This window comes from Schistocerca americana, chromosome 2 (assembly GCF_021461395.2).
Source record: "Schistocerca americana isolate TAMUIC-IGC-003095 chromosome 2, iqSchAmer2.1, whole genome shotgun sequence".
Lineage (NCBI taxonomy): Eukaryota > Metazoa > Arthropoda > Insecta > Orthoptera > Acrididae > Schistocerca > Schistocerca americana.
Genome location: NC_060120.1, coordinates 328201806 through 328226036, shown reverse-complemented (window position 1 = coordinate 328226036; position 24231 = coordinate 328201806). Strand labels below are relative to the sequence as shown.

At 40.2% G+C, this 24231-nt stretch overlaps 1 protein-coding gene across 1 annotated transcript in view; it reads right to left on the bottom strand.

The window, feature by feature from the left end:
- Nucleotides 1-24231, bottom strand: part of LOC124594804 (peroxisome assembly factor 2) — a 153457-nt gene that overhangs the window by 32747 nt on the left and 96479 nt on the right. The window contains exon 7 of the mRNA XM_047133234.1: nucleotides 9153-9261. Within this exon, the coding sequence (XP_046989190.1) occupies nucleotides 9153-9261 (109 nt within the window). The remainder of the gene's footprint in view (nucleotides 1-9152; nucleotides 9262-24231) is intronic.

The window sequence follows — 24231 nt, the reverse complement described above, 5'->3', positions numbered from 1 at the left end:
CAGATAAAAAAAAATGTGCTTCAAACATGGCTTGATGAGCTCTTTGCCTCAAAACCATGTAATTTCTACATGCAAAGAATTGAAAAGTTTTACCCCATTGTTGGCAGACTGCTGTAAACAGTGTAGGAGAATATGTTATTATTGAGTAATGTCTCTGTTAGTGTATCTGTTGTGCTCATTAAATTTATGGAAAAATGCTATCAACTTATGCACAAAATAATATTGTTGTTGTGGTCTTCAGTCCAGAGACTGGTTTGATGCAGCTCTCCATGCAACTCTATCCTCTGCAAGCTTCTCCATCTCCCAGTACCTACTGCAACCTATATCCTTCTGAATCTGTTAAGTGTATTCATCTCTTGGTCTCCCTCTATGATTTTTACCCTTCATGCTGCCCTCCAATACTGCATTGGTGATCCCTTGATGCCTCAGAATAGTACCAACTGATCCCTTCTTCTAGTCAAGTTCTGCCACAAATTTGTCTTCTCTCCAATTCTATTCAATACCTCCTCATTAGTTATGTGATCTACCCACTAATCTTCAGCATTCTTTTGTAGCACTACATTTCAAAAGCTTCTGTTCTCTTCTTTTCCAAACTATTTATCATCCATGTTTCACTTCAATACATGGCTACACCCCATACAAATACTTTCAGAAACGACTTCCTGACACTTAAATCTATACTCGATGTTAAAAAATTTCTCTTCTTCAGAAACGCTTTCCTTGCCATTGCCAGTCTACATTTTATATCCTCTCTACTTCGACCACTGTGAGTTATTTTGCTCCCCAAATAGCAAATGTCATTTACTACTTTAAGCGCCTCATTTTCTAATCTAATTCCCCCAGCATCACCCGATTTAATTCAACTACATTCCATTAGCCGTGTTTTGCTTTTGTTGATGTTCATCTTATATCCTCCTTTCAGGACACTGTCCATTTCATTCAGCTTCTCTTCCAAGTCCTTTGCTGTCTCTGACAGAATTACAAATTTATCGGCGAACCTGAAAGTTTTTATTTCTTCTCCATGGATTTTAACTCCTACTCAGAATTTTTCTTTTGTTTCCTTTACTGCTTGCTCAATATACAGATTACATAACATTGGGGATAGGCTACAACCCTGTCTCACACCCTTCCCGACCACTGCTTCCCTTTCATGCCCCTCGACTCTTGCAAGTGCCATCTGGTTTCTGTACAAATTGTAAGTAGCCTTTCATTCCCTGTATTTTAACTCCGCCACCTTCAGAATATGAAAGAGAGTATTCCAATCAACATTGTCAAAAGCTTTCTCTAAGTCTACAAATGCTAGAAACGTAGGCTTGCCTTTCCTTAATCAATTCTCCAAGATAAGCCATAGGGTCTAGGCTAGAAATGTAGGCTTGCCTTTCCTTAATCTATTCTCTAAGATAAATCGTAGAGTCAATGTAAGATTAAACTCTAATATTCCTTTTATATATATTTCAAATAATTGAGAACTTTCAGATGAATGTAATAGTCACAGAAAATCTAACACAATAATAGGTACAAAGGTTAAGGATTTAGGATAGTAGCAATAACAGCTGTACTACAATGGACAAATATGCAATCTTCTTAATCAACAAAAGCTTATGTTTTCTGTATTTTTCTACTCACTAAAAGTAGAGAGTGAGGAATCAAAAAAACATAAAGATAGTTAAACCTGCTGCTTAAACACATGTTACTTCCATACTACCATTGTGGGAAGAAGCCCTAATACTGTATGAAATTTGACATGTTCACTACACTTATCTCAGGGTTCACCAAAAGAAGTATGTGATCAAAAGTAAATGACACAGCCTCTGTGTCCACCAAAAGATGCATCAAGTTAAAATGAAGGATCAAATTGGATTTGTTGCCAGTGCCAATCCATGATAAGGCTATTCTACAGAAGAGAAAGTCGTACATCACACTGAAATGCTTTACCTATTTGGGAGTCTGCCTTACAGACAGTTTTCCCCAGTACGTTTGTCTTTATTTGTAATTATTTATTCTCTGACAAGTTATAACACTTCCCAATAACAGAAAGGTAGTGCAGTATACAATAATGCATCCTCTCCAACACAACATTACTGATGCATTACGTGAATCCTCATACACACAGAAATCTAACCGGGTGAGATATCATTCATCTTTCCTGCATGCGGCACAGTGCATCCTGAATATGCAGCATATAAATCTTTATCGCAGTTGAGCAGTACTCCAGTACAGCGTTGACATGTCATCAACACATTGCTCTTTTCAAAAATGGCAAGTTAAACAGTTCATTGTGAACATAATGTAAAAAACATATCATAAAGTACTTTGTGTTTGAAATGTAGCTGCTGGTCTCACACACACACACACACACACACACACACACACACACGCACACGCACACACACACACACACAAATGGAAAACTACATCTAAAATTTATAAATGACAATTCTTCATAGTTGTGCCCAATTCTTTTACAAGTTTAACAGCCAAACTAGTGACTTCAATAAATTGTAAAGAAAATACTGAAAAGTAAAAAAAATATTGAAAATGGAAATTTTGTCACTGAAAAATCTAGTTAATAAAATCCCATGTGTGCAAAACACAACCACTTATAAAATAAGCCTGCAAAAAAATCATTTTATATAAATAAAAGTGTTATATAAAATAGAATATTGTACGGTGAACAGTTGATGAAAGGAATAGATCTTCTGGGACAGATTCTTCCAAGGATAAAAATCTCTAGCTTGAGAAAACAACAATTGTACAATGCACTAAAATTTAACAAGAATTATGTTTATTTACATATGTAAAATGCTACAAAGCTACATTTAAAAAATCTGTACTGGCCATAGAAAAAGGCAGACAGTAGGTTCATAATAAAACTAAGGAACCAATTAAGTAAGATGCAAATTGCTGTCAAATCCGAAATGGAAGTCAGCTACTATTTTCCAGTGTTTTGTTTCTGTGTCTATCCACTGCTCAGTGTGTCTACTATAACTACATCTACATCTGCACATACAAATATACTCTTGAAGCCACCATATGGTGTGTGGCGGAGGATACCCTGTACAGCTACTACTAATTTACTTTCCTGTTCCAGTCGCCAACAGAGTGAGGAAAAAATGACTGTTCTTGTGGCTCCGTATGAGCCCTAATATCTCATATCTTATCTTCATGGTCCTTACGTGCAATGTATGTTGGTGGCAGTAGAATCGTTCGGCAGTCAGTTTCAAATACCAATTCTCAATGGGGTTTTTTGATGATAATATTGCCTTACCTCCAGCAATTCCTATTTGAGTTCCCAAAGCATCTCCGTAACACTTACGTCTTGTTTGAACCAACTGGTAACAAGTTTAACAGCCTGCCTCTGAACTGCTTCAATGTACTCCTTCAATCCAATCAGGTACGGATCCCAAACACTTACGCAGTACTCAAGAACAGATCACACCAGTGTTATATATGTGGTCTCCTTTACAGATGAACCACTCTTTCCTAAAATTCTCCCAATAAACTGAAGTCAACCATTCACCTTCCCTACCACAGTTCTCATATGATCATTCTACCACATACTGCTTTGCAGCATTACACCCAGATGTTTAAACGACTTGACGGTGTCAAGCAGAACACTAGTAATACTGTATCTGAACACTACTGGTTTGTTCTTCCTACTCACCTTCATTAACTTACATTTTATGAATTTAGAGCTAGCTGCCATTCATCACACAAACTAGAAATTTTGTCTAAGTTGTCTTGTATCATTCAACCATCGCTCAACTTAGACACCTTACTGTACACCACAGCATCATCAGCGAACAACTGCAGATTTCTGCCCACATTGTCTGCCAAATCATTTATGTATATAGAGAACAGCAGCAGTCCTATCACACTGGGGCACTCCTGACAACACCCTTGTCTCACATGAACACTTACTTTTGATGACAAGATGGTGGTTTTTTTAACTTAAGTAGTCTTCGAGCCATTCATACATCTGTGAACTTATTCCATACGCTCATACCTTCATTAACCACCTGCAATGGAGCACCATGTCAAACGCCTTCTGGAAGCCTACAAATATAGCATTTGCCAGTTGCCCTTCAGTCATGGTTCTCAGCATATCAGGTGAGAAATGGGCAAGTTGAGTTTTGCATGAGTGATGCTTTCTAAAACCATGCTGATTCCTGGACATAAGCTTCTCAGTCTTAGGAAAGTTTATTACAGTCAAACTGAGAATACATACAAGGCTTCTGCAGTAAACCGAAGTTAGGAATATTGGTCTGTAATTCCTGATATTCTGAAGTCACCCGCACTTTTTTACCTCTCTGTAAAACCAAACTGTGATTAATCTGGACCTGGTGATATATTTGTTTTCAAATCTTACAGTTGTTTCTCTATGCCAGGCTGATTTTTAGTATGTTGTCCATACAGGAGTCTGTCCGATGGTCAAATGACAGTATGTCTTTATGATTCTCCTGTGTGAACAATTTCTTGAACGTGAAATTTACTACTAACCTTTGCTTGTCATCATTTGTGTGTTCTCTTTTGAACCAAGAGTGCAGCACCCTCTGCTTCCTTAGCATCTTCTGAATTTCATTCTTAAGCCATAGTGGGTCTTTCCCATCCTTTATCCAATTACTTGGCACATAACTCTCCAGACCACAATTTACAATCTGCTTAAACTCTGCCATTAATTACTCTATGTCCATCTTACTGGAACCAAGTGATATCAACTCACTCTCCAAGTTAGATGCTAACTACTGCTTATAAGCCCTATCTAGCAGAAACATTCACCTAGCCTTCTTGATTGATTTATTAACTTTTGTAAACATAGTTGCTATAATGACACCGTAATCGCTAATCCCCGTTTCTATACTGACATTTTCGATATGGTCCAACCTATTTGTAGCTAAAAGGTCTAAGATATTTCCTTTCTGTGTGGGCTCCCGAGCTAGCTGCTCAAAACAGTTTTCAGAAAATGTATTCAAAAGTATTTTACATGACTGTCTGTCTGTATGCCCTGCAATGAACCCTTAGACATCCCAGTCTACACTCAGGAGGTAAAGTCACCTCCAACTAGCATCGCACGATATAGGTATTTATGCACTACTGACTGTGGACTTTATTTGAATGACTCTAGAACTGTTACAGCAGAATTGGCTGGCCGGTAAAAAAATCCAAGAATTAACTTTGTTTCACCTACACCTATTATACATGGCCAGATAACTTCATCAACACACTAACTTCAACCTCAATACAGACAATATTTTTGTGGACTTGAATGAACACTCTGCCTCCTACGGCCTCCAATCTGTCTTCCCGATATACATTCCATGATTTGCTAAATATCTCAGAGCTTTCCACTTCGGGTTTCAGCCAGCTCTCGGTCCCAAGAATAATTTTAGTGTGAGAACTTTCCTGAAGGGCAGTAAATTCAGGGATTTCATTACGAATACTTTGACAGTTTACTAATACAATTTTGACAGTCAAAGTGCCTTTACTCTGAATCCCGTCTGGCTTCCCTTGCTGTACATCGAATGGCGAGTATTCATCAGAAGATCTCAAACTACTGCCTAGGCTAAAAGACCTCATGTGCACTCCACAAGTTCTCTGCTACCCAAGTAGCTGCTTCCTCTGTGTAGGGCACCCCTGACCTGTCAAGGGGTGTCCTACAGATCCCCACATGATAACGCAAGTCAAGAAATTTGCACCCAAGTCTGTCACAGAGTTGACAGTTGACGAGGTTGAGATCGCACACTGGTGCAAATTGCGAGTTCTACTTGCACTTCATGTGCATGCTCAGCAGTCCTCACGACCTCCACCAGATACCTGTATGAACTGATGATGGCCCCAGAACCCAAGTGATAGGAGTCACTGGTACTGATGTAAGCCACAACTTGCAGATGACTGCACCCTGCACGCTTTCCAAATACTTAAATGTTTGAACTCAAAACTGTCCTTGCATAATTGCTCTATCAATCTCAAATCACCATAATGAGTCACCACTTCCTTCCACTGAAATCTTATATAGTTAAACAGTTTTCCCCCAACTTGTACACTCCCCCTCCCCCTCCCCTGTCCGTTATCCTTTCTATATCACAGTCGCAGCTATGTTTCATTTATGATATTATCAATTTTCCTTCTGCACACCAAAATTACATTTAATGTTTTGTAGGCTACAACAGTTCTTCATACAACCACTTACTTTCCAGTCTTTTTCTCACACTAGTACTTCATACTGCTTCCAATGTAAAACATTGCCTAGGCATCTCCCCAGTCTCTTTATATGCCACTCCCACTTATTTTGTCAGCCTGGGATTACTCTGAAATGGGAATGTGATTTGTAAAGTTGTAATCGCTACTCAGGTTTTTAGTAATAGTGATAACGCAAAACACAAAGCAGCAGAAACTACCAGTTGTATAATGGCAGGCGTAATTTTCATTTAGCAAAGGTTTCATATACAATAGGTGAGAAATTTCTCTCCGGAATGTACCAGTGTTTCACAACAAGCTTCAACTCTCCTGTGATTTCATAAGCTCACTAGACAAAATATTAGTTACTAACTTTGAAGAGCACAACGGTCATTTTGTCGGGTACTAATATGACCCCTCCATCACTGACACCCATCACAGCAGTGAAATAGTACGTGCCAGACAGTTGTATGGAATCAGTGCAGTGAGATGTGTTGACACGTAGACATAAAAGGAGCTATCTCATTTGGACATGCTCATGAATACCATGAATGAAGTTGCCCAATTTGTTGGGACTGTGCAATGTGTCTGTGTACCACTCACAGACATGTAACACAGCATAAGAGCAATGGTTGTAAAAATATGTTTACTCATTGGGAACAGAGATGAGTATCATGCCTTGCCAATGATAATCAGTTTCAAACCGAGCTGCAATAGCTGCTGTCAATGAACGTAGTTCCATGCCAACCAGTTTCAAACGGAATTGTGCAAAGGTGTGCAATAGAGCTTTGGAGTCAAGTAACTATTTGGAGTCTAGTAATTCACAAAATGCCACTGCTCATAGCAGCACATAATTTTGAATGTCCTCTGTGGGCCAAACACCTCAGAAACCAGACAGAAACTGACCGGCTGGAGGTGTGTGGTGCGGTGTGGTATAACGATTCACAAATTTGTCCCTTTTCAAATAATGTGAAGCACTGACTGAACCAACATCCCGATGAGGCATTTAACCAGCAGTGTATGGAGTGTGTTGTTTAGACTGCAGATTGTTCCACGATATTTTGGGACAATTGTTTGTACAGTGACTTGGGCCCATCCATTAAAGTTACCATGAACATGAACAAGGAAGTTATTTCAACATTCTCAGTGCTCAACCATTGTCCTGTCTTCTACAACTTCGTGATGAGTATGCTGTGGGCACTCTCATTTCAGGGTTGCATGCATATGTTCCTAGTTTCATGAACACTCTAACATTCACTTTTTCTTATGCTGGAACCTCAAATTTGTCTGATCAACTGTCCCCCCCTCCCCCCCCCCCCCCCCCATTCTAGCATTCACTTATTCACTTTTACCTTTGTTTCTTTCTTCATTTATTTCTTCTGGCATTTTTGCTTATATTCTCCTCCACCCCTCCCTCTCCAGTTTCTCCTTCCCTTAGCTTTAAAGTGGTCATTGTCTTTTCTTCCAGAACTGAGCTGTCTGAATCCCATGTTTACCCATTTCAGCCTATCCTCTTATATCTCCGTTGGCAGACAACCATGAATGATGTAATACAGTCTTCCCATGTCTCTTTCCACATAAGATTGCAGTGTGAGGGTGAAGTTTCTGAAAGGCTACTCTGCACTTTCATCCTCTGGTGAAATGCTGGTGTATCACAGTTGGTTTCCTTATGTACATAATGGCAGTGGGCATTTAAATCTCACAATGGCCACTTCGCATAAGTTTAACAGTAGCCTAGCCAATTGTTTACAAAGCTTGCAACTCGTGTCTGCCACCTGCCATTGCCCTATGCAATGCATACTGTTGTCTCTACCATCTTGTTGTCTCAAAGTCTGGTCACCAAACTGTGCTGAGGAAAGAAACCCTATCTCAGTTAGCAAAATTCAACACTCATATCTCAATTACCTCTTTAATAATACTGTCCCAGAAACCATTAGCTGAGCAGATGACAGATACCTTTTTGAAATTGAGCATGTGATTTTCTTTTAAATTGTGCCCAGTGATTGCAAATTTCTTTTCCTGTCTAGGCCTTACACTGCCTACATGTTCCATACAAAGTAGGAGGAAACAGTACCAATGTAATATTTTCCACACTTACACTGAATATGATAGGCCCCAAGTGTACGAAGTCTGAGGTTAACTTTCACACTGACTGGGTTTCTTACTTTTGCAGGTGGTCAAAACATGAGCTAATACCTTTCTTAGACACAGCTCAGTTCTCATCTCAGTTCTGTCTATGAAATGTATGATGCCCATATTTTGAGCCCTACGAAACTACAGAATCTTCATGCAGCATGAAAAATAACCCCAGACTTAGTACACCACAGGCCTGTCACATTCTGTGCAAAAAAACAAAGTGCTGTCCCTATGTGCACAAAATGTATACTCAATGTAAGACTGACGAAGTTAAATAAATCTGCACTGGCTGAGCACAGGTTGATGAGAAAGAACACGTCTTCTGATTAGCTAATAGTTTCTGGCGGAGCATTATTAAGGAGGCAATTGAGATACAAGTGCTGACAAAACCTTAGCACAACTTGGCAACCAGCCTTTGAAGCAATAAGAGGGGACAGGTAGAGGACTGCACTGTGTAGGGCAATGGTGAACAGTAGATGAAAGTTGCTAGCTATCTAAACAATTGGGTAGTCTGCTGTTAAACTGTTGTGGAGTAGCCACTGTAAAATCCACTCTGATAAACGGCCACTTTGTCACAAGGAGGAAACAGAGAGTAGTCTTTTTGAAAAGTCAAACTCACGCACAGATCTTATATACCAAGAAACAGCTGAAGATTTTATTGCAATGAAATGGTGCATAAACATTCACACACACAATCCTGAATGATGTTGTCAATTAGTTTTTCTGTTTCCTAAACACACATCTTTTAGTTTTTTCTGTTCCTTTTTTTCCAGTTATGGTAGAGAGTACAGTGTGGAAAATCACAGATGTAGTGAGAAATTGTAACAGATGAGACCTACCTGTCCATGACACCACCAGAGTCACCACTTCTACCACGGCTGGGTGCTAATGAATCAAGCTCATCAAAGAAAATGATGCAGGGTGCAGCACTTCGGGCTCTCTCAAACACTGAAACAATTATTACACACATTGAAAACCAAACATGTGCTACAGAAAGTCAAAACACTGGGTGTCCGGGCTAGAGGTATACAAATACATTTGTTTAAATTTCAGTGCTTATTAATATATCTAAAAACAAAGATGATATGGTTATAATAGAGGGAAACATTCCACGTAGGAAATATATATCTAAAAACAAAGATGATGTGACTTACCAAATGAAAGTGCTGGCAGGTCGACAGACACACAAACAAACACAAACATACACACAAAATTCAAGCTTTCGCAACAAACTGTTGCCTCATCAGGAAAGAGGGAAGGAGAGGGGAAGACGAAAGGAAGTGGGTTTTAAAGGAGAGGGTAAGGAGTCATTCCAATCCCGGGAGCGGAAAGACTTACCTTAGGGGGAAAAAAGGACAGGTATACACTCGCACACACGCACATATCCATCCACACATACAGACACAAGCAGACATATTTTGCTGTGTCTGTATGTGTGGATGGATATGTGCGTGTGTGCGAGTGTATACCTGTCCTTTTTTCCCCCTAAGGTAAGTCTTTCCGCTCCCGGGATTGGAATGACTCCTTACCCTCTCCTTTAAAACCCACTTCCTTTCGTCTTCCCCTCTCCTTCCCTCTTTCCTGATGAGGCAACAGTTTGTTGCGAAAGCTTGAATTTTGTGTGTATGTTTGTGTTTGTTTGTGTGTCTGTCGACCTGCCAGCACTTTCATTTGGTAAGTCACATCATCTTTGTTTTTAGATATATAAAAACAAAGATGATGTGACTTACCAAAAGAAAGCGCTGGCAGGTCGATAGACACACAAACAAACACAAACATACACACAAAATTCAAGCTTTCGCAACCAACAGTTGCTTCGTCAGGAAAGAGGGAATGACTCCTTACCCTCTCCCTCAAAACCCACATCCTTTCGTCTTTCCCTCTCCTTCCCTCTTTCCTGACGAAGCAACTGTTGGTTGCAAAAGCTTGAATTTTGTGTGTATGTTTGTGTTTGTTTGTGTGTCTATCGACCTGCCAGCGCTTGCTTTTGGTAAGTCACATCATCTTTGTTTTTAGATATATTTTTCCCACATGGAATGTTTCCCTCTATTATATTCAGTACTTATTAAGGTTGATAATTCTATTTGTCAAATATTGTACACAGGAGCACAAACATTTTTATGCATATTAGAACAATTTAATGTGGGCATCACTTGTAGCTACAGATATCATAACAGTACTCTGCTTCTTGCCACATGTTCATAAGTATGACAGGTGTTACGGTCTCTACTGCAACATAAATCTGTTGTGTCTAATCTTCCAGACCTTGAACCCTTATTCTGTACACAACAGCCTTGATAAGCCCGAGGAAGACTGAGGGGGCCTGAGAGGGCCACGCATAGGCACTTTTCCTTCTGATCCAATGCTCAGGAAATGCCTCATGGAGCAATGGGGGTACCATCCCCATGATAGTGAGGTGGGGCACCATCCTTCTGGAAAATGACATCGAGAGGCATCTGGGTAACTGCATAGTTCACCAACATGTCAAGATAGGTATACCCTGTCACTGGCACACATGTGCCATGCAACACAGAGCTGTTCATAGTGAGGATCACATCTTGGGGAGGGTCTCTGTCAATTGCATATCTACCCAGCAGCATAAAATGTCAAGGTCTTTCATCATAAAGATTTGTTTGTGTATATCTCTATATTCTCCTGATTTTGCTACAGTAGTACTCTGATTTACAAATCAAACAATGAAAATCCAGAATGGAATGTAACAATATTACAAAAAGGAAAGATGCCACTCATCATATTGCGGAGATGTTGAGTCGCAGATGTTGTTGTTGATGCTGTGGTCTTCAGTCCTGAGACTGGTTTGATGCAGCTCTCCATGCTACCCTATCCTGTGCAAGTTTCTTCATCTCCCAGTACTTACTGCATCCTACAACCTTCTGAATCTGTGTAGTGTATTCATCTCTTGGTCTCCCTCTACGATTTTTACCCTCCACGCTGCCCTCCAATACTAAATTGGTGATCCCTTGATGCCTCAGAACATGTCCTACCAACCGATCCCTTCTTCTAGTCAAGTTGTGCCACAAGCTCCTCTTCTCCCCAATTCTATTCAATACCTCCTCATTAGTTATGTGATCAACCCATCTAAATCTTCAGCAGTCTTCTGTAGCACCACATTTCGAAAGCATCTATTCTCTTCTTGTCTAAGCTGTTTATCGTCCACGTTTCACTTCCATACATGGCTACTCTCCATACAAATACTTTCAGAAACGACTTCCTGACACTTAAATCAATACTCAATGTTAACAAATTTCTCTTCTTAAGAAACGCTTTCCTTGCCATTGCCAGTCTACATTTTATATCCTCTCTACTTCGACCATCATCAGTTATTTTGCACCCCAAATAGCAAAACTCCTTTACTACTTTAAGTGTCTCATTTCCTAATCTAATTCCCTCAGCATCACCAGACTTAATTCGACTACATTCCATTATCCCTGTTTTGCTTTTGTTGATGTTCATCTTATACCCTCCTTTCAAGACACTGTCCATTCCGTTCAACGGCTCTTCCAAGTCCTTTGCTGTCTCTGACAGAATTACAATGTCATCGGCGAACCTCAAAGTTTTTATTTCTTCTCCATGGATTTTAATACCTACTCAGAATTTTTCTTTTGTTTCCTTTATTGCTTGCTCAATATACAGATTGAATAACATCGGGGATAGGCTACAACCCTGTCTCACTCCCTTCCCAACCACTGCTTCCCTTTCATACCCCTCGACTCTTATAACTGCCATCTGCTTTCTGTACAAATTGTAAATAGCCTTTCGCTCTCTGTATTTTATACCTGCCATCTCCAGAATTTGAAAGAGAGTATTCCAATCAACATTGTCAAAAGCTTTCTCTAAGTCTACAAATGCTAGAAACGTAGGTTTGCCTTTCCTTAATCTTTCTTCTAAGATAAGTCGTAGGGTCAGTATTGCCTCACGTGTTCCAACATTTCTACGGAATCCAAACTGATCTTCCCCGAGGTCGGCTTCTATCAGTTTTTCCATTCGTCTGTAAATAATTTGTGTTAGTATTTTGCAGCTGTGACTTATTAAACTGATAGTTCGGTAATTTTCACATCTGTCAACACCTGCTTTCTTTGGGATTGGAATTATTATATTCTTCTTGAAGTTTGAGGGTTTTGTCAGGACTGGCTCTCCCAAGGCTGTCAGTAGTTCCAATGGAATGTTGTCTACTCCCGGGGTCTTGTTTCGACTCAGGTCTTTCAGTGCTCTGGCAAACTCTTCATGCAGTATCGTATCTCCCATTTCAATTTCATCTTCATCTACATCCTCTTCCATTTCCATAATATTGTCCTCTAGTACATCGCCCTTGTATAGACCATCTATATACTCCTTCCACCTTTCTGCTTTCTCTTCTTTGCTTAGGACTGGGTTTCCATCTGAGCTCTTGATATTCATACAAGTGGCTCTCTTTTCTCCAAAGATCTCTTTAATTTTCCTGTAGGCAGTATCTATCTTACCACTAGTGAGATAAGCCTCTACATCCTTACATTTGTCCTCTAGCCGTCCCTGCTTAGCCATTTTGCACTTCCTGTCGATCTCATTTTTGAGACGTTTGTATTCTTTTTTGCCTGCTTCATTTAGTGCATTTTTGTATTTTCTCCTTTCATCAATTAAATTCAATATTTCTTCTGTTACCCAAGGAGTTCTACTAGTCCTCGTCTTTTTACCTACTTGATCCTCTGCTGCCTTCACTACTTCACCCCTCACAGCTACCCATTCTCCTTCTACTGTACTTCTTTCCCCCATTGCTGTCAATTGTTCCCTTATGCTCTCCCTGAAACTCTGTACAATCTCTGGTTTAGTCAGTTTATCCAGGTCCCATCTCCTTAAATCCCCACCTTTTTGCAGTTTCTTCAGTTTTAATCTACAGTTCATAACCAATAGATTGTGGTCAGAGTCCACATCTGCCCCTGGAAATGTCTTACAATTTAAAACCTGGTTCCTAAATCTCTCTCTTACCACTATATAATCCATCTGATACCTTTTAGTATCTCCGGGGTTCTTCCATGTATACAGCCTTCTTTTATGATTCTTAAACCAAGTATTAGCTATGATTAAGTTATGCTCTGCGCAAAATTTTACCAGGCGGCTTCCTCTTTCATTTCTTAGCCCCAATCCATATTCACCTACTATGTTTCCTTCTCTCCCTTTTCCTACTGATGAATTCCAGTCACCCATGACTATTAAATTTTCATCTCCCTTCACTACCTGAATAATTTCTTTTATCTCATCATACATTTCATCAATTTCTTCGTCATCTGCAGAGCTAGTTGGCATATAAACTTGTACTACTGTAGTAGGTGTGGGCTTCGTATCTATCTTGGCCACAATAATGCGTTCACTATGCTGTTTGTAGTAGCTTACCCGTACACCTATTTTTTTATTCATTATTAAACCTACTCCTGCATTACCCCTATTTGATTTTTTATTTATAACCCTGTACTCACCTGACCAGAAGTCCCGTTCCTCCTGCCACCGAACTTCACTAATTCCCACTATATCTAACTTTAACCTATCCATTTCCCTTTTTAAATTTTCTAACCTACCTGCCCGATTAAGGGATCTGACATTCCACGCTCCGATCCGTAGAACGCCAGTTTTCTTTCTCCTGATAACAACGTCCTCTTGAGTAGTCCCCGCCCGGAGATCCGAATGGGGGACTATTTTACCTCCGGAATATTTTACCCAAGAGGACGCCATCATCATTTAATCATACAGTAAAGCTGCATGCCCTCAGGAAAAATAACGGCTGTAGTTTCCCCTTGCTTTCAGCCGTTCGCAGTACCAGAACAACAAGGCCATTTTGGTTAATGTTACAAGGCCAGATCAGTCAATCATCCAGACTGTTGCCCCTGCAACTACTGAAAAGGCTGCTGCCCCTCTTCAGGAACCACACGTTTGTCTGGCCTCACCTACGGTACGGCTATCTGTATCGTTGAGACATGCAAGCCTCCCCACCAACGGCAAGGTCCATGGTTCATGGGGGGGGGAGTCGCAGATAGGCACAACAAAAACACTGTCACACATAAAGCTTTCAGCCAGTAAGGCCTTCATCAAAAACAGACGACACACACACACACACACACACACACACACACACACACACACACACACACACATGCACTCAGGGTGCCTTCAGTTGGCTGAGACTGCTCGTGTGTGTGTGTGTGTGTGTGTGTGTGTGTGTGTGTTGTATATTTTTGATGAAGGCCTTACTGGCCCAATGCTTTATTTGTGACAGTCTTTTTGTTGTGCCTATCTACAGCTCAGCATCTTCGCTATATTGTGAGTGGCAACTTCCCTTTTCATAATATTGATTTAAAAATGAGATTGATATATTCAGCATACTAAAATTACGAGAAGAATATTTGTGTTTAATTAATTCTCTAATTAATAAGTACACAACATTCGAGGAAAAAACCTGCCTTCATAGCGGAAGTCACTAATGCATGCATGTGGTGTTGTGCTTGACTCTGAGGTAGTTGGTTTGAAGGCTGGTGGTGGATACAATTTTCACTGCCATTATTTGGCCAGAAAGTGAAGGAGATGTGGTGGCCTAAGTTACTGATCACCCGTTTTTACATGAATATCTTGGACTTAACTGCAAACTTATCTGCAGCGCCTCATGAAGTGAGGGCATATGACACTGTTGATGGTGATCTGACCATCAAACAAGGACGTGGAGCTTGGCTGCCCCCTTGGTACTATTAAAGACAAGTAGGCTATGTGCCAGACCAGGTCTCAATCTCACCCTACCACCACCACCACCACCACCATCAGCAGCAGCAGCTGCCAAAATAAACATAACACTACACCATGTATGCGTCCCTCATATGCACCTACACTCCATTGATATACATACAACATACCTCTCTCATATCCACAAAAAAGGAGCCATTGTGCATGGATGAAGAACACACTTTCCACTAGGTAACTGAACTAACCTGGTGGGATTTTCCATTTATAGTTGAAGAAAATATTACACGGCACTGGAGATTAAAAAACATACAAAAACAAGCACTAATAAGAACACAAAAATGTCAATATTCAAATTTATTGGGACATAAAATGTGTTTAATGAGTATATCACAAGAAATAAGTAAAACAGTAAACAAAAGTGAGGACAGATGACCCCTGAGCAACAGCTGAATGACGTGTGGTGTATAGACACACAAAACACAGAAATTTTCACTAGCCACTGAGCTATCATTCTTTTTTCCAAAAGGAAGAAGCCTATAAAGCTTCCACAAATGTTCTTCAGTACGTTGTTTGAGCTGTTGAAGGACAAGGGATCCAGTCTCAGATGAGGGGCAGGAAATTTCCCTCACACAGTAGAAAGATTCTGCAAAAGGGTAAAGGCAGTTAAGTAAGATCTTTGTTTGAATATTGTTGTTATTTAGGACAAGTGTAATTAAGATTAAGGACTTAATAAAAGATGAAAGTCTTCATGAAAAAATGACTGGTGGTAGGCAAAGATACTTCCATTATGAGGAATTCCATATGTTAGGCAAGGTTTCAGAAATAGTACATGATATTAGACATTTGCTTAAGTGGGGGAAAATCTTCTAAACTGACAGAGGTAGCATGAGGAAGAGTTCACAGTCATCTCCTCCTCCTCCTCCTCCTCCTCCTCCCCCCCCCCCCCCCCAACCACACCTTCATGGGTTCAGTGCTTTCTCCTGTTCTGATCAACATGACCAAGCTACTGGTCTAGTTCCTGTATCCAGAGGATGATGACTGATTAAAATAGTTGACTGTCCCATCAGCCTCTGCTGGCACTGTTGACACAGGCACACTGCAACACTCGCCATATACTCCTACATAGAGACACTGGCTGAGAGGAGCTGTGCATTGAGACTGGCAGACGAGTATTCATTTAAGTGGTGTCAGACAGAATCATGATACAGTCCACATTCTGTGCACCCACTATGGTGTCAGACCATAACTATGATGCACCCTGCTGGTGTCTGCCCTTGTCATGTGGCACTTTCTGTGTGTATGGCAGAGTACCATCTCTTCTGGCAGACATAGCAGATCTTATAGGTGATTTTCTCTGGAATGCCAAAACCTTTGTTGTTTATTAGTGGAGATGTTCATGTTACATTTAAAAGCCAACAAATTTGATGATTATATTCATTTTCTTGAATTACTGTTTGATCATCTGTATGTAGTAGAGACTATTAAAAATGTCTTGTACAATTGGTGGTCTGCAGCTTGTAGAAATTCCAAACATGTCATATTAATAATTATATCTATATAATGGAAGGAAACATTCCACGTGGGAAAAATTATATATAAAAACAAAGATGAGGTGACTTACCGAACAAAAGCGCTGGCAGGTCGATAGACACACAAACAAACACAAACATACACACAAAATTCAAGCTTTCGCAACAAACTGTTGCCTCATCAGGAAAGAGGGAAGGAGAGGGGAAGACGAAAGGAAGTGGGTTTTAAAGGAGAGGGTAAGGAGTCATTCCAATCCCGGGAGCGGAAAGACTTACCTTAGGGGGAAAAAAGGACAGGTATACACTCGCACACACGCACATATCCATCCACACATACAGACACCAAGTCTGTATGTGTGGATGGATATGTGCGTGTGTGCGAGTGTATACCTGTCCTTTTTTCCCCCTAAGGTAAGTCTTTCCGCTCCCGGGATTGGAATGACTCCTTACCCTCTCCTTTAAAACCCACTTCCTTTCGTCTTCCCCTCTCCTTCCCTCTTTCCTGATGAGGCAACAGTTTGTAATAATTATATCTGACATACTCGCCACATCAGGTGTTATGTTGTGTTGTAGCTGTGCACCCTGCTTACAGGTGTCTGTGCAGTGAAGTTGGATCTCTTAGGTATATGGAGGATTGAGTGTTTATGATCAGCTGCCTGTGGTAGTCAAAATGGCAGCTGTTACTTTGGCCCCTGTGTGTGGAACAACAAGTGTGCATGCTGCTTGGCCACTTGGGTATCTCACATATCTGCAGGTCTGTAGTGGACAAAGGCTCTACAGTGTCCACTATCACACAAAGGTGCCTTTACAATGTGTTTCAAACTGATTCAGCAATTGACAAATCTTACATTGTTTGGTAGCGTTCAGAGTTTCCTTGATTATTTGACATGAGCTAGTATTTTTGATCTTTGACCCCACTAAGAATCAATGGCTACATAATCCAATTTGCAAGTGGAATATTCAATGAAGCAGATTAAGGAGGGAGAGTTTCCAGTTCTCAAAAACCCAAGTCCAACAGCAGAAAGCAAAATTTAGGACAATTTTTACATACTGAAAAATCAACAGAATACTATTATCACTGGATCTGTTCCATGGGGGAAATGTATGCAGATAAAATCATACAAGCCATTATCGGACAACAGGAGTTTTATTAAGTGCATTGACTCCAAATTCTGCAAATACAGGTATGCACTAACAGAAGAAGAGCATTTTAAGAATAGGTGAAACAGGCATGAATAATAAATATAAATGCTGTCTTACATTTTATCTGGGTGTTTTTTCCTTCTTCCCATGATCTCGTGGCATATCATTACAGACTTGCATTTGCCTAAGAATTTACTGACAATAATTCTGAACCCTTCAGCCTCTTTGCAGTTTTGTATGTATGCTACCGGACATGCATAATCATTTCAAGAAAGCCACTGTGCAGTATGTAGTACTTCTTACTCAAAAGTTTCCACATGAACCCAAGAAAGGAGAAACATTTTTTACAGGAGATGCTTCTTTCCTTTTCCCTTCTGGGGATAGCTAAAAAAGACTTTTCAAAGCTAGTGTGGGTGATGGATCAGGGGTCTAACATTATGAGTGCCTTAAAAGGGTATGAAAGGCAGTATAGTATGTCTTGCCCATGCATTGGCAACAGTCTTTGTCATATATTTGATATAGGTTACTGATTGGCAGAAAACAGTTGCAGATTGACTGAACAGACACTGATTTGCAAAAATTTAGTAGCCTACCTGAAAAGTGCAGGTCTGATGTTAAAATTAGATATGACATGCTGCCAGGAATGTGAAACATGATGGAATTCAAAAGTAACCGTGTTGGAGTCAGTCTTGTTTCAGTTCGAACAGGTTAAAGAGATACTGCAGCAAAACAACAACATTCTAAAGACATGTGGAATGGACGAGGACCTCCTCAAAAATTTCGTATGTTTTCTAAAACTGTTTCGCCATGAAACAGACAAATTACAACAGAATGAATGTCCTAAAATACAATATTGCTTCCTATATTACAAAAGAATGATGCAATACTTGTCTGGCATTCCCAAAAGGAGAGGCCATGATGTTGGGATCAACAGATTTACTTCAAACTTTGTAAGCCTTTAGAAGGGTATTAAAACAACATAATGTGCATGTAGTAAGGTGCACTGCTCTGGTAATTCCAAGAAAATTGCAAGAGAAGTTTTAAGTGTCTGTTATGTGGCTTATGTATCTGTGCGTAGGTACTTAAGTTAGAGTTCATGGTGGTCAAGTGATTAGCACTGGAGTTTCATAGGATGAACATGTGTGAGGTGACAGTTTGATACCCACTCAAATGTAATCATTAACATATTTTTTCATTACTGGTCATATTATTTAATTTATATGACAACTGAGAGATAATATAATGAAAAAAACCATGTGTATTTGCGTGAAGTATTTGCACGAAGTTACAATTTATGTTTTCCATGGCCATATGAAAAATATCATCCTGCAATGTGTAATGTTGAGAGCACACCTGAGTAATTGTAGATTACACCTGTAGTCTGGCACATTGTGACTTGCTATATTACTGATTACAAATAATGTCATTCATATCATTATTTATCGAGATCTGACTTGTGTTTTCCAAGCCTGTCCCTCATCCTTCAAAAGTTAATTACAAATAGTAAATAGTCAAATAACATGAAATTCACTAAAACTTCATGAAAAAGCATGTGTGTTTTTCATTATATTGCCTCTCAAATGTCACATAAATTAAATAAAATGACCATCAATGAAAAAAATAAAGATTAAAAAAGTAAGTGGTAGTGGGACTCGAATATTCACCTCATCCCAGCATGCGTGCCAGGCACTAACGTTAACCGCTTGACCACAATGACTCCCTAGAACAGGCATCTTCAGACAGATACATCAGTTGCATTATAGACGCAGAAGCTTTCTCTTGCTATTTTGTTGGAATTGCCAGAGTAGTGCACCTTACTACTTGTACATTACGTTGTTTTGATGGCTTACTAAATGTATACAAAGTTTGAAGTACACCTGTCTTCCCAACATTGTGGCCTACAATTGTCAGTAGTGTGGATGAGTTTGAAATAACAAAAAAACTGACAATGAGAGCTTCGCACTACATGCATCAGGAGTTTAATCTTGGAATGAATCACACTATAACTATGTTCCTCACTACTCCCTTCTGAAACATCAGAAACGCTTTCCTCTCCAGAAAAGAAAGAAGTAGTGTGGTCAGCTGCTAGAGATCTTTGCAGGAGAATGCCACAAAGTGAAATCAAAAAGCAGGAACCAGAGAGGGAAGGAGCAGAGAATTCAAGAGGCCAAAAACTAATTATGACACTTGGTGTGATGATGTCAGTGATGCGCAAGGCTAGGGCATTGTATCTCTTAATCAAGAAACTGACACATCAGACTTCAATGACCACAAGTATCACCAGTAGTGAAAAGTATTTTTCTTATGCCTGCTACTAGTAATGTATCTGAAAGGACATTTAGCAAGGCAGGTGACATTATTCAGAAACAATGATCACAAATAAGCCCTGAACAAACTGATGAACTTTCGTTCCTTAACATTTGTTATAAACATGCACAGAACTGATTTCATATTTGTGATAAAATTTCATTTAAAAAGCACATAGATATGAAACAATTATTCAATCTGCATTGTTATGTCACAGATTTTTGTGTGTTAATTACAGTTTTAAATAAAAACAATAAAAATGGAGAGCTGTTTTGATTTAATAAAAATAATCAAATGTAAACACATACAAATTTGTTTCCATTTCACAGCAAGCTGAAATTTGCTTTTGGCTTTTCTTATTTATTTGTTCATAATTTGTAAATATGAGATATGTTTCTAATGTTATTCTGAATTATTTACATGCTGCTTGCAACTACAGGGAAATGAGCACAACCATAAAATAATATGGATCCCAGTCGGGCATCAGATATATGCTTTCAGGTACAAATCCAACTCTGTCAACCACAGACCCAACTGAAATCTCCCAGTACCTGTCCATACCTACCCACTGAAGATCTCTAATTGCAGGCAGTGGATGCCTGGTATTCCTGACTATCCAGCTATTGTTTATGACAATAATGTATCTGAACCCGGACAACACACACGAGGATCTCCATTCTGCACCAGATGTGATGTCAGACCTCCAGCCCACTCAGGAATCAGCAGCAAACTGTGATTCTGTCCCTTCAGCACCTCCTGCATCTCTGGTAACAGATCCAGGAGCAGCTTCTCTACCACCACCAGCATAGACTTTGCAGCAGACTGCACTGCACCCACACCATCCTTCCCCATATTGCCCAGAATGGTTCCTGTCCTACAGGCCAATTCAAGGGAGTAGAGATCTTTTTATTGCTCAATGATGTGTACTACACATTCTTCTGTGGACACATTTACGGTGATCTTGTGATTCTTGGCTATTTTCTGGAAACTGATTTGAACTTTGTTATTCCTTGTCATAGATGTTTGTCTTGCACACAGAAATGTCAATTTCTCTAAAGCGGTGCTGTTCCGTTCCACCAGATGGTGTGCCTTCCTTGAATGAATCAACAGGAGTGCATGCACCAAGAGTTTAGTTCACAGCTGAGTGTTCAGTAAAACCAGGTGCATTATCATTATCTACCATAAAATATTTTTTTAACTATATCAGTACATGTGTGAACATAATTCTTGACCAGAAAGAAATTACTCTAAGCTTCAGGGATTAATAGCACCGAGACAAGTTCAAATCTATTTCTTTCATCTATTTATTATGATTATGAAAATTCCACATTGGTAACAAGAAATAAAAATGACAAAATATAACTTTAGTATCCCCACCAGCAGACACACATATGAACACAGATGAGCTGCCATGGGTCTCACGGCAGGGTGGTGCAGAAAGCTAACATGGGTTGTGGACATGGAGTGTGGTATGGGCAGACCCACTGACCAAGATGTTTACTTGCCAACAGCAATAGCCCAGACCAGGAAGTTCTTATGGTGAGTTCAACTAGCTCGGATCTGGCTTCTATATTGTACTGTGCTCTTGGTTTGCTAGTTTGTTTCAGTCTTTCGTGATGGCTGTATTTAGTGCCTTTCTCTGTGCCAGTCTCTATGTGATGTTCACACTCACTGCTCGCCCTTAGACTGACCAACATGTCTAGTTTGTGTGGAGCTCCCTGGCTCCCAGGTCACATGTTCCCCATTGGTTAGAATAAAGACATTTATTCAGACAGAACGGTTCTGCTGTGTTGTCATCCCTGTGCAGATACAAAATTGGCCATGATGACATTCTTATGCCTGTGGCACTTTTTTTTTCCTAGTGTTAATTTATGGCCACCATGGACCTAGCATTTATGCAATGCTGGCAGGAATGGTTGTGCTGTATGCAGCCTGAACTGCTGATCTGCAAGTGTTAGTTTGAGTGTCTCCAATGCACTACTTCATAAGCAGACTCATTGATTGGGGATGTGGTCTTCTGATCAGCACCAAACCCAGAGGTCAAAACTAGGGCATTGGCCTTGGCTGACCCCTCATTAGGTGATGCAGATTGCTGAATCACATAAACTTAAGGCAATAGCAACAGGTGGCAACATTAAATATGTGTGATGGACAGCCTCAGGTGTCCTCTGGTGTTGAGGCGACCTGACCATCCACTGAGCTGCCATAATAATTTGAGTGTGCTGCCCATTTTCATCCACGATAAGTTTGGCATGTACATGCAAGTTGAAGGGTCTGGGTCCCCATCATGACCTTTTTTCAGGTTCTCTGTGTCGTTCTCCTTCTGCACGCCCTGATCGTTATTTTGTGAGTACTGGACAGGACTGTCTGTATGTAGATGCCATGTGTGAAATCTGCCGAAAAGTAGGCCATTTGCATCAGATTGTGACAGTTGGTGAGATGCAAGACAGTCATCATAGCAGGTCTAAGTGTTTTCCCTGTGCTCGGAGGCTGCCTCTAATGCTCTACAACCATCGTCCTGCCATATCTGCTACCACTGGTTGTTAATGGGTGACCGGTTGAGTTTCAGGTTGTCATGGGGGTAACGATCAGCCCAATTAACATAGGCATGTACAGGCTCTTGGGTTGCCCTGTGTTGCAATGGCCCCTATGCCATGATTCCATTAAGCGGGCAATTCTATATCTCAGCATGTTATAAGAACATGGAATGGCAATGTAAATTTTTAGTGGTAAATTCACCATTGTTGAAAATTATTTGTGGGCTAGATGGTTCTTCTGTTCTTGGATTCCAGACCCTGGATGAGGTCCATTTTGTGTCCCATTGGGTCCCCTCTCAATACTTGGATTCTTTACCAATGTTATATGACCAGCTGCATGAAATCGGGCAGAAAATTTTGAGGCTCTTGTTTCCCTTGCGCCATCAGCAACCCTTAAATTTTGTTGCTTCTGCAACATTCTCTTCACCATACATGACAAGGTCAATGCCAAGTTGCAGTGTTGGCAGGAACTCCATGTCATCTAGTCAGTGGGCTACACCTTTTGTGGAAATTTAGAAGCCAGATGGCACTGTGCATCTGTGCAGCAAGTTTACACAGATGGTTAACATGCAATGTGTTGCATACTTGTATCCTATTTTGTGTCCAGAGGAGTTGTTGGTGAAGCTGTGAAGGGGCCAGTGTTTTTCATTCATCTGCTTGGGCCAAGTGTTAGACAGAAAACCAAAATGCTCTATATGTATTGAGGCTTAAAGTTTTTCCACTGAGTATCAGAATTTCATGTGTCCACTGCTTAACTGCTACTGATTTTAAGAGTGCAGTCCACGATCGGAGATCGTAAACTGATAAATAATTGAAACTGAGGTCCCTCTATCAAAGAGAAAAAAGTGTGAAAACCACAAACCATTGCAGAGAGCATAAAACGACATTGTGTACTCTTGAATCTGTGATGTTGTTTCTCTGCATTAGTGCCCTCATTCACTGGCAGCTCTGATAAATATGTGCTGTATCACTATGGCGAAAACACTGTTGACAGACATCGTTACATTGTGGGCAACTATATCTATAATTTAAAGAAAAATAATTTGGACAACTGGGCTTTTGCGAAAAATTTAGCCAAGTTTGAGGTGAAAATCCAAGATGGTGTGGGCTTTGATGCCTGACTGGTTGAGTGAGAGCCACTTCAGATCCACCTGCAATGCACAACATTTTTGCAGTTTCACCATTAAGCAGACTAGGTCATGTTGCATTTGTCAATCGAGATGACAGTTCTGATACATCATATTCTGTGGATAAGGTATTTTTTTTTTTTGTCTTTTTTTGTTTGGGGTTTAAGGGCGCTCAACTACTGAGGTCATTAGTGCCCAGTCACAATTGTTAGAGCACATAGAATCTAGTAAAACTCAAGGGTTAGGGGGACACCAGAAAGTTCTTACAAAGATGCAGATAAAATAAGTGAAGGAGTTAGATGTCTTTGGACAAGCCAGTCAAAGTAATGAAACGAATAACACGAGCAGCTGCTCGAGCGTCATCAGCTAAAATATCCTGTAAAGTAGATGGCAGAGACAGGACAACACGAGACTGACTAAAACGGGGACACGACAATAAAACATGGCGCACTGTTAATGCATGACCACAAGGGCGCTGCGGGGCTGGGTCACCGGAGAGCAGGTAGCGGTGGCTAAACCGGCAATGCCCAATCTGCAACATGGTCAGAAGGA